At 53.9% G+C, this 14,924-nt stretch overlaps 3 protein-coding genes across 3 annotated transcripts in view; all 3 read right to left on the bottom strand.

Moving 5' to 3' along the window:
* LOC144722990 (uncharacterized) overlaps positions 1–2,530 on the bottom strand; it is a 42,577-nt gene extending 40,047 nt beyond the window's left edge. The window contains exon 1 of the mRNA XM_078601475.1: positions 2,420–2,530. Coding sequence (XP_078457601.1) covers positions 2,420–2,530 — 111 coding nt within the window. The remainder of the gene's footprint in view (positions 1–2,419) is intronic.
* A 6,982-nt stretch (positions 2,531–9,512) lies between these two features.
* Positions 9,513–11,386, bottom strand: LOC144723095 (von Willebrand factor-like). The gene is made up of 3 exons (XM_078601685.1): positions 11,271–11,386; positions 11,021–11,150; positions 9,513–10,353 (listed from the first exon to the last, which is right to left on the bottom strand). Exons 2-3 carry the CDS (start codon positions 11,092–11,094, stop codon positions 10,119–10,121), a joined length of 309 nt encoding a protein of 102 aa, XP_078457811.1. The 5' UTR covers positions 11,095–11,150; positions 11,271–11,386; the 3' UTR covers positions 9,513–10,118.
* Positions 11,387–11,904: 518 nt separating this feature from the next.
* Positions 11,905–14,924, bottom strand: part of LOC144722982 (uncharacterized) — a 61,523-nt gene continuing 58,503 nt past the window's right edge. Inside the window, exons 38-42 of the mRNA XM_078601453.1 lie at positions 14,518–14,693; positions 14,201–14,267; positions 13,813–13,919; positions 12,712–12,743; positions 11,905–12,144 (exon numbers count right to left, since the gene is read on the bottom strand). Of these exons, the coding sequence (XP_078457579.1) occupies positions 11,920–12,144; positions 12,712–12,743; positions 13,813–13,919; positions 14,201–14,267; positions 14,518–14,693 (607 nt within the window). The 3' untranslated portion in view covers positions 11,905–11,919. The remainder of the gene's footprint in view (positions 12,145–12,711; positions 12,744–13,812; positions 13,920–14,200; positions 14,268–14,517; positions 14,694–14,924) is intronic.

The following is a 14,924-nucleotide window of genomic DNA, read 5'->3' as shown; positions in this document are numbered from 1 at the left end:
TGTGTGTGCGTAATGTTTTTATAAACTAAACATTTGTTTCAATAAATACGCGTCTAATCTGCGCACACACACACACGACTGCTGTACTAGCGAATGTAAACTCCCTGACCGATAAACCGATCCGCCCCGACCACGGGGAATGTGTCCGCTGGGGAGGGCGCGAGAGAGGGGGGGGACAGGATGGCTTCTCAAACCTTAACCCCACGGGCATGGCCACTCAGGAGCCCATTGGCCCACAGGCGTTCGCTGCAGCTGAGCACTTGTGGGCTGGCGTTGGTGCTGTGAGCACATGTTTGTGAAACCAGTCTCAGTCGATCTCATTTGCATTGGGAGGGGGTCGCTACCTTCTCGCCTGTTGAGCAATGGTCTAGAACAGCAGTTCCCAAACTTGTCGAGTGCGCAGATCCCTTTTCAACCTCCAAACGTTTCGCGGACCACCAAACGCGCCAAGTTGTTTGAGATTGTACATTTCATTGGTGAGGATGCTTGTATTTGTATTTATCCGCGGAGCCTGGCGGACGAACAGGGCTAAGCAGACGCAGGTTGAGGGCCGCTGCTCGAGACAAGGGCTCGGCAAGCAACATAACAAGAAGAAGTTTTTTCTCGAACTCGGTACAAAACACCTCCATGTTCCACGAGCCGCAGCGCCCGCGGATACGAGCAGGTCTTCGATAAATGACGTCACGAAGCAGTCCGTGACGAGCCGCAGGTTGCCGATCCCTGGTCTCGGATCGCGACTTGCCAATAAACTGCAATTTGAGTCACTACCTGTGAGATCTTCACTCAAAACTGCTCTAGAGGAGTTGTACACCCCTAGCAGCCACTGCTATTCAGTGCAAAGTATTGTCTTGTGTTTTGATTTAGTGTGCTGATCTTTAAAGGTGCATTGAAAAATGTTGATACTCCTACTGATGCTCCTGCTGTTGTGGAGTGACTCATGCAGCCAGCTATGGCTGCAGGGTCTGGTGGTTGTTTATGTCGTTTATTGTGAAATTTCGGTCACAGTTCCTATGATTGCTGTTACATTGCTTTTATGGCTTTATTTAGGTAATTTCGAAAAGTTTTTTTTGGTTTGGCCATGTTTGTTTGTTGTAGTACGGAGTTAGACTTGTGGCTTTAATCTAAGTTGTCTTGTGGTTGTTGTTGTTTGACTTGCAACCCACTATGATTTTTGCACAGCGTTGGTGTACGGTGCTTTTTCTGTAATATTTAGCTGTTTTTTCCTGGATTTTTCTGTTTGCGCATAGTCACTTTAAGATGTTTTCTTGGTCATGTTTTGGTTTTTTGTTTGTTGCGGTTGCACCCGATTCAAGAGCCGAATGCCTCACCGGGCTATACCAAATACATAAATAAATTCAAAACTAAAATGACAAGGAAAAACTGAACTTCGCATCGGTTCTCCAGTCTACATTCACCTCTCGTCAAGTCCATCACTTTGTGTAAATGATGATGAAGGCCATCGATCATCAACAACAACATCATCAACAACATCAACAGGGACACGTGTGCGACCCGGACACAATGAGATGTAACAGGGCACAGCGTGGTGCTGCTCGCAGACAGCACCAGGGCACAACTCCCAGCATGCCTTGCATGCATTGCATGGACATTGATCTCAGCCTTGTCTAGACCACCAACCCAGAAGAGAGCTGAAAGTATGTGTGGCCGTCCGTCCATTCAGGTAGCGATGAAACAGGCGATACTTTTAATAATTTTGAGTAGGTGGTCTAGAAAGGCTAAGAGCATTGCACGTGCAATGTGGTGATCACATAACATGCGCTCTCCTTTGAAGAGTGTATCGTCATTAACAGTGGAGAGTGTTACAGTCGGTTTACTCTCCCTTGCATTAAACCGATGTTCACGGGTTCGAACTGAGTCGTCACTTTCAGAAGCACTGAACTCCTCCGCTATGATGTTGAGGACAGAGTTGGGGGTGGCCTCCAGTCGAGCGAGTGAATCAGTCAACCACACCAGCACGGAACAACTCAACAACCATAAACACGCACCTGGGTATCATTCTACTCCCCCCCCCGCAATCACCGCATCTCGCTTCCCCTTCCCCCACGTGAATCAATCTCTCCCACGCCCGCCCCTGGGAATTTACAGCGTTTACAGCCATCGTAAAAGCCATCATTACAGCAATCGTCAATTCCACAGTCATTACGGCTACGCTATCTCTCGCACCGCACACGGTCAAAGGTGGAGCAGAGGTGAAAAATCAAAGATCGAGTAGTCACACCTCGATTCCTTCCGTTCCTTGTCGCGTCTTAAGTTCCGTTTGCCTCCTCTCTAAACGTGGCGGCCTCTAGTGGCGGCAGGGGTCACACAAATCCATTGCACCTGGGTACGAATACAGCACAAATCAGCGCCTTCTTCCACGTGTGATTCCACGCGCGTTGCGTGAGCGTAAAGAACGCACCGGGACCCAGCGGCACCCCTCGCTGAGCGCTGCTCGCGTCTGCGACGTCACGGCGCGCGGAGCCCGCTGGGCCGCGAGCGCGGGTTGCCAGCAGACGACGGTACTGCTCATGGATTGTTGAATGCGTCTGTGCAGAGCGCTGCATGTAATTATCGTTGACTGGGAACGTTAACCCGACAACGAATGATGGTGTTTGTTGTTTTCGGTCGGCGTACATTGTACAGGCTTTGTGAGCCAGGTCTCTCGATTTTTGTTAAGGACATCGAACTCTTAAAGGGCCTCACGGCTGAGCCGATGGTTGCGCCTCCTGGCTTCGCACCCCCCCCCCTCCCCCGTGGCAGTCGGAACATCGCACAGGGCACTGCGCGCAGCTTACGCACAACACGATGGAGATTCAAGAGCCCTCCGATGGAACACAGCCCTCTGACGCGTTTCCAGGTAGTACTCCACGTGCTGGGGGAACATCTCAGGAGAAGGTGAAGAGAGACTCGTGCGCGGTACAACCCCCACGCACTCGGGGAGCTCGACGGCCACAACCGAGATCAGTGACGCAGCAGCAGCAGCAGCTGCGGCAGCGGTAAGTACTTCAAGGCATGGACCATCGAGTGAACAAATCGTGTCCTTCACTCTTACGATGGCATCACCATCATCAACATGACCACCATCACCACCACAATCACCCGCACCTCCCATTGGCACGATTGGCTCTGTACGGTGAGAAAGAATTTCGATTTAAAGCTTTCGTGACTGCAGGGATTCATCTTCTTGGTTCTTTCGGTAAAGTCACGTAGAAGGGAAGTAATAAAAAATAATAAAAATAAATCATAATAAAATAATTCTCACGACGTTTCGGCCACACTCTGACTCTGTCTACTTGACGGACCTGTTCTCCACCTGAGGACGGCTGCTTGCGTTGTGGCCGAAAAGTCGTGAGAATTATTTTATTATGATTTATTTTTATTATTTTATTACTTCCCTTCTACGTGACTTTACCGAAAGAACCAAGAAGGTGAGAAAGAAGTTCAACATACACGCATACTCATTGCCCCGGAAACATCTGAATTCCACTCCGCATCTCCCCAAGTTCTTGACTGGATGTCACCCGATACGGTGCAACCGGTATTGACCAAACATCCCGATGCTAAAAGATGTCTTGCAAATTACTCAATTAGGATGAGACCCTGGAACATCGCCGCGCTACCTGCAAAGGTTTGGCAGGACCCTCTTTAGGATGCGCCTCGGGACTGACTCGGTGAGGCTTGCCCGGCTAAACAAACGGAAAAATAAGGTCGTACGGTCAAGTGTAGCCGCCAGTCCTCAGTGCAACATCATCGTTATCAGCATGGCGTCGCCAGGGGCTTTCCGTCGTGAAGGTGTTCTCTCTCCAGCTGTCTCTGGGTGCTGTGGATTTCGCTCACTCGAGAAACACCTATTTATAAACGAGCCAAAATACAGTACAGAACCCTTCTGAAAAACTAGGCTTGAACTCACCCTCCGTCTTTACGACCACAGTGTTGTAAATACCCCGGCAAACAGCCATGCCAGCATCGAGATAACAGCTCGTTTATAATCTCTGGGTCTTTAACGAGCGGCCGTCATTAGGAGGAGAGTGCGTGGAACGGAGTGGAGTGAGATGAGAGAGTAGAAGTAGGAGAGCGAGTGGAGGGGAGTGGAGTGGGATGAGAAGAGTGGTAGGAGAGCGAATGGAGGGGAGTGCAGTGAGATGAGAAGAGTGGTAGGAGAGCGAGTGGAGGGGAGTGGAGTGAGATGAGATGAGTGGTAGGAGGGCGAGTGGAGGGGAGTGGAGTGGGATGAGAAGAGTGGTAGGAGAGCGAATGGAGGGGAGTGGAGTGAGATGAGAAGAGTGGTAGGAGAGCGAGTGGAGGGGAGTGGAGTGAGATGAGATGAGTGGTAGGAGGGCGAGTGGAGGGGAGTGGAGTGAGATGAGAAGAGTGGTAGGAGAGCGAGTGGAGGGGAGTGGAGTGAGATGAGATGAGTGGTAGGAGGGCGAGTGGAGGGGAGTGGAGTGGGATGAGAAGAGTGGTAGGAGAGCGAATGGAGGGGAGTGGAGTGAGATGAGAAGAGTGGTAGGAGAGCGAGTGGAGGGGAGTGGAGTGAGATGAGAAGAGTGGTAGGAGAGCGAGTGGAGGGGAGTGGAGTGAGATGAGAAGAGTGGTAGGAGAGCGAGTGGAGGGGAGTGGAGTGAGATGAGGAGAAGTAGGAGAGCGAGGGGAGGGGAGTGGAGTGAGATGAGAAGAGTGGTAGGAGAGCGAGTGGAGGGGAGTGGAGTGAGATGAGAAGAGTGGTAGGAGAGCGAGGGGAGGGGAGTGGAGTGAGATGAGAAGAGTGGTAGGAGGGCGAGTGGAGGGGAGTGGAGTGGGATGAGAAGAGTGGTAGGAGAGCGAATGGAGGGGAGTGCAGTGAGATGAGAAGAGTGGTAGGAGAGCGAGTGGAGGGGAGTGGAGTGAGATGAGATGAGTGGTAGGAGGGCGAGTGGAGGGGAGTGGAGTGGGATGAGAAGAGTGGTAGGAGAGCGAATGGAGGGGAGTGGAGTGAGATGAGAAGAGTGGTAGGAGAGCGAGTGGAGGGGAGTGGAGTGAGATGAGATGAGTGGTAGGAGGGCGAGTGGAGGGGAGTGGAGTGAGATGAGAAGAGTGGTAGGAGAGCGAGTGGAGGGGAGTGGAGTGAGATGAGATGAGTGGTAGGAGAGCGAGTGGAGGGGAGTGGAGTGAGATGAGAAGAGTGGTAGGAGAGCGAGTGGAGGGGAGTGGAGTGAGATGAGATGAGTGGTAGGAGGGCGAGTGGAGGGGAGTGGAGTGAGATGAGAAGAGTGGTAGGAGAGCGAGTGGAGGGGAGTGGAGTGAGATGAGAAGAGTGGTAGGAGAGCGAGTGGAGGGGAGTGGAGTGAGATGAGATGAGTGGTAGGAGAGCGAGTGGAGGGGAGTGGAGTGAGATGAGAAGAGTGGTAGGAGAGCGAGTGGAGGGGAGTGGAGTGAGATGAGATGAGTGGTAGGAGAGCGAGTGGAGGGGAGTGGAGTGAGATGAGAAGAGTGGTAGGAGAGCGAGTGGAGGGGAGTGGAGTGAGATGAGAAGAGTGGTAGGAGAGCGAGTGGAGGGGAGTGGAGTGAGATGAGGAGAAGTAGGAGAGCGAGGGGAGGGGAGTGGAGTGAGATGAGAAGAGTGGTAGGAGAGCGAGTGGAGGGGAGTGGAGTGAGATGAGAAGAGTGGTAGGAGAGCGAGGGGAGGGGAGTGGAGTGAGATGAGAAGAGTGGTAGGAGGGCGAGTGGAGGGGAGTGGAGTGAGATGAGTAGAAGTAGGAGAGCGAGTGGAGGGGAGTGGAGTGAGATGAGATGAGTGGTAGGAGAGCGAGTGGAGGGGAGTGGAGTGAGATGAGATGAGTGGTAGGAAACCGAGTGGAGGGGAGTGGAGTGAGATGAGATGAGTGGTAGGAGAGCGAGTGGAGGGGAGTGGAGTGAGATGAGAAGAGTGGTAGGAGAGCGAGTGGAGGGGAGTGGAGTGAGATGAGATGAGTGGTAGGAGAGCGAGTGGAGGGGAGTGGAGTGAGATGAGAAGAGTGGTAGGAGAGCGAGTGGAGGGGAGTGGAGTGAGATGAGAAGAGTGGTAGGAGAGCGAGTGGAGGGGAGTGGAGTGAGATGAGGAGAAGTAGGAGAGCGAGGGGAGAGGAGTGGAGTGAGATGAGAAGAGTGGTAGGAGAGCGAGTGGAGGGGAGTGGAGTGAGATGAGAAGAGTGGTAGGAGAGCGAGGGGAGGGGAGTGGAGTGAGATGAGAAGAGTGGTAGGAGGGCGAGTGGAGGGGAGTGGAGTGAGATGAGTAGAAGTAGGAGAGCGAGTGGAGGGGAGTGGAGTGAGATGAGATGAGTGGTAGGAGAGCGAGTGGAGGGGAGTGGAGTGAGATGAGATGAGTGGTAGGAAACCGAGTGGAGGGGAGTGGAGTGAGATGAGATGAGTGGTAGGAGAGCGAGTGGAGGGGAGTGGAGTGAGATGAGATGAGTGGTAGGAGAGCGAGTGGAGGGGAGTGGAGTGAGATGAGTAGAAGTAGGAGAGCGAGTGGAGGGGAGTGGAGTGAGATGAGATAAGTGGTAGGAGAGCGAGTGGAGGGGAGTGGAGTGAGATGGGAGGGGAGAGGTAGGAGACCGAGTGGAGTGAGATGGGAGGAGAGGTAGGCAGGGGCAGATCTGTGGAGGATCTGGAAGACCGCAAGAGCGATCTAGGGGCGGGAGGCAGCGGAGAGTGTCGGAGTGTTTGCGTGATGTGGTCACGTTCATGGGTGTTGATGAGAAGTCTGGTCGCATTATTTTCGACCACCGCGATTTGGGGCGGCTGTAGGGAAGGGAGGAGCGAGTTGGGGGGGGGGATGCAGGCATGTGTGACGAGGGTCTCGGCAGTGTCTGCGTGGGGGGAGGAGGCAGCGCGAGAGGTTGCACAGGTGGAGTACGAGGCACGCGGCCCTGTCGCGGAGTTGAAATATGGGGGGAAATCACCATAGCTGCGCCTCGCGAGGGTTTAACGTGGTTGACAGGCGACGTGCATCGCGATGGCCTTGACACAGCGACTTCTAACAGACATCTTCTTGGTTCTTTCGGTAAAGTCACGTAGAAGGGAAGTAATAAAATAATAAAAATAAAACATAATAAAATAAAATAATTCTCACGACGTTTCGGCTACAACGCAAGCAGCCGTCTTCAGGTGAAGAATGAGACACCTGAAGAATGAGACACCTGAAGACGGCTGCTTGCGTTGTAGCCGAAACGTCGTGAGAATTATTTTATTTTATTATGTTTTATTTTTATTATTTTATTACTTCCCTTCTACGTGACTTTACCGAAAGAACCAAGAAGATGAATCCCTGCAGTCACGAAAGCTTTAAATAGAAATTCTAACAGACAGTTTAGGCTCAAGAAAGCTTGAGCTCTCACGTGGGTTTAAATAAAGGTAATATCCGTGCAGATGGCAGTACGGCAATGGATTCTTGAATCAAGCTTTGCGGAGCTTTAAGTGTTACCCACTCATGTGCATGGTGGGGTTTTTCCACCCTCGCTACGACCCCAGTTCCAGTCAGTGTTGGATGTGGCGACCCTTGGGTAAGAGATGCGAGTTCATTTCTTATCTTTGGGTAATCTGTGAGCAAGCGAACGTTCGCGTGTTCCTAGGTGTGTCCTCGTGTCAACAAATACAAAGACCCCGTGTAGCCTTAACAGACTATTGGGGCAAGTGCTGTTAGCGAGCACCTATGAAGGCCGGAACGGCACACGAGGGGGTGGGTGGCCGGCACCACGCCCTGCCGCCTTTGTCTTCCTCGTGGGCGATGTTTACACACCACGCCAGGTACTCGTTTGAGGCTGAATTGATCTAGGAGAGGCCCAGAACCGATTCAAGGTGTTGGCCGTTAGCGGAAATCGAACTCGGGTCGCCAGTTCAGAGCACAGCGCGCTATGCACTCCACGACCACTCCCCACAACCGTCTTCTCGTGTAAACAACAACAACAACAACCGCCATTCGCCACTAAGTGGCGGTGACGTTGCCACGGCGCTTGTGCCAGGCTATGTGCACGTTCAGGCCACGTGTAGTGTCGAATGCGTGCTGGCAGGAGGTCACGGAACAGACTCAGATGCCATGGGTCCACTGACTGAGAGGACCGAGATGACTGGCTGATGCACCACCTGTGCCCCCAACTGTGCCACCTTTCTGTGTTTTAGCCACCCGGCGCTCCGCTCGTTGTGAGCGTCGCTCCTCTGCCCTCTGTTGTTGCTGGAGGGCGACTGCCTCCAACTGCCCAGTAGCGTCCTTCACGAACCTCCTCCAAAGAGGCCGATCTTGACACTGCTGGTACCAGTCATCGGCAGGTCCACTCAGCTCCACGTCTTCCTGTACATCGTTTATTGTTACATTTGAATCGCAGTTCCTTGATCACTGTTGTTACATTGTTTTTATAGCTTTATTTTGGTGATTTCGAAAACGTATGGTTTAGCCATGTTTGTTTGTTATAGTAGAGAGTTAGCCTGATAACTTTCATCTAAATTGTCTTATGGTTGTTATTGTTTGACTTGCATCCCACTGGGATTTTTGCACACAAGTTGATATTCGGTGTTTTTTTCTGGAAGATTTAGCTGTTTTTTCCTGGATTTTTGTTGTGCTTCGTCACTTTAAGATGTTCTTTGATCGTGTTGTTTGTTTGTTGCGGTTGCACCCGAGTCAAGAGCAGGACTATACTTAATAAATGAAAACTGAAACATCACTCCGTGTCTTCTCAACCCCATACCGCGCCCGTTTAGCCCCCTCTATCAGGCCAAAGCAAAGTTGTTTAGGCATGCAGTGGCTGGGCATGTGGGCTACATGACCCAGCCAACGCAGCCTTGCCTGCCGGAGGAGCTCACTGATAGGAATGTCCAGATGTTTCAAGTATTTGTCAGCTCCTCACACAATCCAACCTGGTTAAACCAGGATGGATCGTAGGCAGGACAGCCTGAATGTTTCTAACTGGCGCAGGTGTTTCATTTGGGGGGTCCACGTTTCACAAGCACAAAGGGAGGGCATGGCTGTGGCCGAGAAGACCCGAAGCTTCGTGCGGAGAGACATACCAGGTAGCTTCCACACAGCATTGCCCAGCCGATGAAATGATAATGCCGCTCGACTGATTCAGTGAGACCTCTGCTGTCAAACCGGAGCTGGTCATGAGCACACTGCCCAGGTATGGGAAACTCTCCACTATCTCCACAACCGTTCCATCACCAATAGGGAGCTGAAGGGGTGAAGTGTTTGGTGGCACCAAATTCCCAGGCAGGTACTTAGTTTTGGTGGGGCTGATGGTAAGACCCCACCTCTTATTGGCACTCTCCAGGTTCAGCAGCAGCACCTCCAACTCCTCCTCTGAGTGAGCAGCAATCACCAGGTCATCAACATACATAACACTTCCTCCACAGATGGCACCTCAGCCAACCACTCACAAGGGGTGGCGACTTCTGCCAATATTCGAGGTACTTTTTTCGACCAAGCACCACAGTTGCAACACCACGCCCGTGCTCCCCACACTCGCCGAGACACACACACACAACAACCAGACGGCAAGCTCACCTTGCAGTTGAATCATTTATTAAACCCAGAAGGAGCCTCTACATCGCCACCACTCTACAAACAAGAACCCCGAGGTCCAGAGCAACGATTCCATTGTGGTCAAAGTAGCAGAAGCGGGAATAATAATGAGCCAATTATTGACTCGGGGAAGCCTAATTGAGTTGTGATGGTCAGGAGCCGCTCTGGCATCTGGATGCGAGGCCAACACGATGAGCGGTAGCAGACTCGAGGAGGCCATGGGAGTCGAGTGACCCAATTAGACACAACGCACACGAGGGTTTAACACCTGCGTGTCTCACGAAGGCGACTCCGCTACGTGCATGACGAGCAAAACCGATGTGAATCGACGAATCGCTATTGCACCCCTCTGAAACAGTGGAACACGCCACACCACCCTCCATGCCTTGATCATCCACCGTGTCGCGAATAGCGGACTCCCTCCACCCCTTCACTGTGAGCTCCTACCCGCCACGAGCTCCCCCTGCACAGGGCCGCCCCACATCTGCTACCTCCACTCGCTCGTTTGCTTTCACACTCACTCACACGCGTTCTTCCCGACCGCGGCCGCGTTGCCAGCCGTCGTTGTTTGTCGTCGTCGTCGGGAGCGCTAGCGACGTCCGCGGTCCCTGGCGGGCGAGTGGCGGGCACTGCGGGCGTGCGTCGCCAGCGCGGCCATGCTTGCCGCGGGCGTGCAAGCGCTGGGCTCGCAGCGGCACTCGAGGGCGCGGTGGTAGTCGTACTCCTTGAAGCCGTCGGCGCAGCGCAGGGACACCGCCTGCTTCTCGAAGCGAACCTCGCGGCAGCACGAGCAGTTCTGGCTGGACGTGCCCTCGGACGTGTACCTGCGTGCGTGCGCGCGTGCGGAAAGCAGGGCAGCGGGTGTAGAGGCGATGTGTGAGCGTTGAGGAGGGAACGCGACGTGATATGCAGGCAGCGAATAAACAGTCGATAGAAGAGTTGGACAAACATCCCAATATAGGACCGCAGAGCTTGGGCAATTGTTGGAGATGTTGAGTGTTTACCACCCCTGTGCACGTGTAGGTTATTTTCCTGATACTCTGGAGTTGGAAAAACACGTTCCAATATAGGGACACGGAGGTTGGGCAATTGTTGGCACCAGTTTGGGCTGCCTTCCCGCATTCAGAAATGGGTCTCTCTCTCTGAGAGTGAACGAACTCTGTGCGCGTTCGACGTTATGAATCTCCCATTCACATCACAACTTGATGCCGAGCGGTTGATTCGTTGCAACTTCACTTGCAACTGCATTTGCCTCGTATACCGTAGTCTCTTTACACATTAGCGCAATAGTCACCCTACATTGTGCACCCCCTGGGCGCACCTCTGTGGTTAGGTGACTGTGGCACAGCGTGCTTGGCATGCCCCCCCCCTCTCTCTCTCCCACACTGTCTAATGTCCCCCCCTCTGCACTCTCAGTAGCTATGCCACTTCTGTGAGCGAGTGCGATGGGCGTGCCTGCGTGTGAAGGGAGCGCGTGGGACAGGCCCTTACCAGTTGCCCGATGAACACAATCCCTCGCAGTACGTCACGTTCACCGGGTAGACGGACTCGCACCCCTCCACCATCAGGATCTCCTCCGTGGTAAACACTTGGCAGTGCCCACTGTTAACCGGCAGTTCACCTGTACGCGAGCGACCGGGGAGAGACGCAGAGTGAGCGCGAGCTTGTGCCTGCACGTTTCACGCCGTGCCATGTGCCCTCCGCCACCCTTCTGTGATGCTTGTGCGAATGAGGAACTTACAGATCTCACAGCAGTCCTTCACCACGACCTCACCACCCTGCCGGAGCGAAACAAACACAGAGAGCTCGTCAAGCTGCGTGCGTGTCCGTGTGTCTCTGGCTTGTCTTTGTCCACATCTAAGTGTGTCTGCTGTTGGGTACGACTGTAATTGTGCAAGTCTGGGAGCGCGTGTGTACGTGTATGATTGCGTGTGTGCGTGCGTGTGTACGTGTATGATTGCGTGTGTACGTGTATGATTGCGTGTGTGCGTGCGTGTGTACGTGTATGATTGCGTGTGTACGTGTATGATTGCGTGTGTGCGTGCGTGTGTACGTGTATGATTGCGTGTGTGCGTGCGTGCGTGCGTGCATGTGTACGTGTATGATTGCGTGTGTGCGTGTATTATTGCGTGCGTGCGTGTGTACGTGTATGATTGCGTGTGTGCGTGCGTGTGTACGTGTATGATTGCGTGTGTGCGTGCGTGTGTACGTGTATGATTGCGTGTGTACGTGCATGATTGCGTGTGTGCGTGCGTGTGTACGTGTATGATTGCGTGTGTGCGTGCGTGTGTACGTGTATGATTGCGTGTGTACGTGTATGATTGCGTGTGTGCGTGCGTGTGTACGTGTATGATTGCGTGTGTACGTGTATGATTGCGTGTGTGCGTGTATTATTGCGTGTGTGCGTGCGTGTGTGCGTGTATGATTGCGTGTGTGCGTGCGTGTGTGCGTGTATGATTGCGTGTGTGCGTGCGTGCGTTCACGTGGCCCCCACTGACTTTGCTGCTGCACTCGCTGCGGTTGATGGACATGCACTTCTGCTCCGACAGCATCACGAGGTCGCCAATCTCCAGACATGCAAACTTGGTGCACATCTCCTCCCACTTGGTGCCAGCCTGGCATCACAGGAGTCACAACAAGCAGGGCTTCATTGCAGCCGGCACACCACATCCAGAATACCTCTCACCGTGGGCTGTAGCTACGAGACGCGTGCCACCTGCTCCAGCCTACCTGGGCCCACCAGCTTGAGGGACCAATGTGTGGCCCCCAACTCTCAAACGGTTGGAAGATGCGGTTATCCCATGTGCAGCCTGCGCGCATTTTCCTGTTTCGGTAAGTTTTCATTAATGACGTAAATAGTCGCAAGTTTATTATTTAATTATAAGAATGGACAAGAAGCTGCGACAAATGAACTCGGCGACTAAAACCGCTAAGCTGTAAGCGATTGACGAATGTCCAATTGCAACGGGCAGCGCTCAGGTCACTGCCAGGAAACACCACGATAGGTGGAATCGATTGACAAACACCGGGACAGCCTCGGTGAAACCAGGGGGACCATCTGGGCCTCTTGGCAGCTCGGCTCTCGTGCGTCGGAGCAGGGTCGCGGAGCCCGTCGCGAACCATCGACCGGACACGGCCCGTGTGGCCACGGCGGCATGGGAAGAAGCCGCGGCGTCACTCACCGGCACGACGGTCCCGTTCAACGTCATGCAGACTGCGGCCCACGGACACGGAGGCACGTGGGTACACGCACATGCACGCACGCACGCACACGCACGACGAAAAAAGACACGGTCAGTTAAAATCCACGTGGAACAGTGGAGGGATCACGTTCGCTCCTCGTGTGAACGATGGCTGAATGTAATGCAGCAGGCGCTCAGACGTCTTCCGCATCCCCCGCAGGGTTCGCCGATCTTCACCGGAAGCTACGCTCCCTCGGTGCCGACCTCTGCTGGTTTGACCACACAACTCCCTGCTCTCTACTTGCCGCCCCCGAACTCTCTCTCTTCTGTCCTTTTATTCTCTCTTATTTCTATTTACTCTGCTTCTCTTTCCTGCTACTTGGCTCTGCTCCAGACCCATAAACATCCACTGGATGCCTGTACATCCTGCGTCTCTCTTTGTCGGTTTGCTTCGTTGTAAATCTGAATAATAAATAATTTGTGCAGCAGGCACGATGCTGGGCGTGTGGGGCCGATGGTGCGCATGCATCTCGGGTACGCAGTGTGCGTGCTTGCACATGTGAGTGCGTGAGTGTATGTGCACACGCATGAGTACGTGAGTGAGTGAGTGCGTGTAGGCATGAGTGCGTGAGTGACTGTGTGCGTGCATGTGCAAGTGTGTGTATACGTGAGATATTAGTGCGGAGCGGCAGTGTAGCGGTAAGCGCGCTGCGCTACGAACCCGGCATCCTGAGTTCGATTCCCGCTCATGGCCAACACCGGTGACGATTACCTGAACCGGTCCTGGGCCTCCCCTAGGTCGACTCAGCCTCAAATGAGAACCTGGTGCGATGTGTAAACATCACCACTGGGGAGACAAAGGCGGCTGGGCGTGGTGCTGGCCACCCACCCCCTCGTGTGCAGTGCCGCCTTTATAGGTGCTTGCTAACAGCACTTGCCCCTACAGTCTGTTCAGGCTACACGGGGATCTTTGTCTTTGTCTTTTTTATACGTGAGTGTGTGCATACGTGAGTGACAGCATGCGTGAGTACGTGTGTGCGTGTGTAAGTGTATGAGTACGTGTGTGCGTGTGTAAGTGTGTGAGTACGTGTGTGTACGCACACAAGCAGCTCTTGAGACACTCGGGATGACTGGGGCTGTGCTGTTGCGTCCCGGTGGGGCAAAAGCAGCCCTCGACCCGGGTGGGGATGGCGTGAGGGTCCTCGACGCTGAGGATGCAGAGATCGGACGGAGTCAGTCCGGGGTCGTAGTTAGTGGTTCCGCAACACAATAACATTTAGGGCAACATCCTCTGTGGAGATGGAAAGATGAGATCTGCTCGTAATGGATCGAGTGGATTGTCACATCGCGGCATCGTGAGAGATGACGACAACTTTGGCGAAACCTTCAGCCGGCCGTGGAGTGATCATTGCCGACGACGCTGAGGATGACACGATGGACCGCGGTGATTCGTGGGAAGCCTCCCTTAGCAAGAGGCCGTGGAACGCACCTGTCCGGGAAGCAGTACGTGTCCTCCTTGCACGCGTGGTACTCCAGCGGGGCGTCGCACGCGTAGGCTGCGCACGCACGGGGACACGCGGACACCTGGAGTCACGCCAGGACGAGCGGGGACACGCGAGGAGACGCACGGGGCGCGACGATCGGCGCTGCCACCTCCCGGCCACGCCTCACGGCCCCACGATTACAACACCCGGCAAGCACTTGGCAAAGACGGTCAACCGTCCAAGCCATTTCCAGGCTCGAGGCTGCTTAGCTTCCGAAACCCGACGAGATGCGACACGTCCCAGGGCGATTTGTTCGACTCACGACAGAGGCCGTCGGCGAGTGGGCGCCAGTCGACGCAGACGCCGTGCTGGGCGCACAGCTCGGCGTAGAGCGCCACGGAGCTGCAGGCCATGGAGCCGGGCGAGTGGCAGGCGTCGTAGTTGCACGCGTACAGGTACGGGTCCACGTTCACCAGACTCCTGCACACCTCAAACAGCCTGCACGGCGCCAGCAGCAACGCCGATGTGAGCATTGTTGCATTAAACGGATGGCTTGTGATAAAGCTGCAGCCCTGCACTTGCTTGCCCGAGCCTCCACTCAAGACGGTACTAGAGAGCCCCCTCTGGAGTATATGTGTTGAACTTCTTTCGCACCGTACATAGCCAACCATGCTAATCGCAGGTGCGTGAAGGTACGATGCCTACTGTTCCACGCTGGATAGACATCTT

The sequence above is a fragment of the Lampetra planeri genome, chromosome 16 (assembly GCF_965212315.1).
Source record: "Lampetra planeri chromosome 16, kcLamPlan1.2.h2, whole genome shotgun sequence".
In the NCBI taxonomy this organism is placed as follows: domain Eukaryota; kingdom Metazoa; phylum Chordata; class Hyperoartia; order Petromyzontiformes; family Petromyzontidae; genus Lampetra; species Lampetra planeri.
Note: the sequence above shows the minus strand (reverse complement) of the source record. Positions and strands in the feature narration are given on the sequence as shown.

What these genes read in the sequence shown, in the direction of transcription:
- LOC144723095 (XM_078601685.1), bottom strand. Translation starts at nt 11,094, where the DNA reads ATGGTGGAGGGGTGCGAGTCCGTCTACCCGGTGAACGTGACGTACTGC. An exon ending in TTGTGTTCATCGGGCAACTG is followed by an intron (nt 10,354 to 11,020) that starts GTAAGGGCCTGT and finishes GCACGCACGCAG; the next exon opens with GTACACGTCCGAGGGCACGT.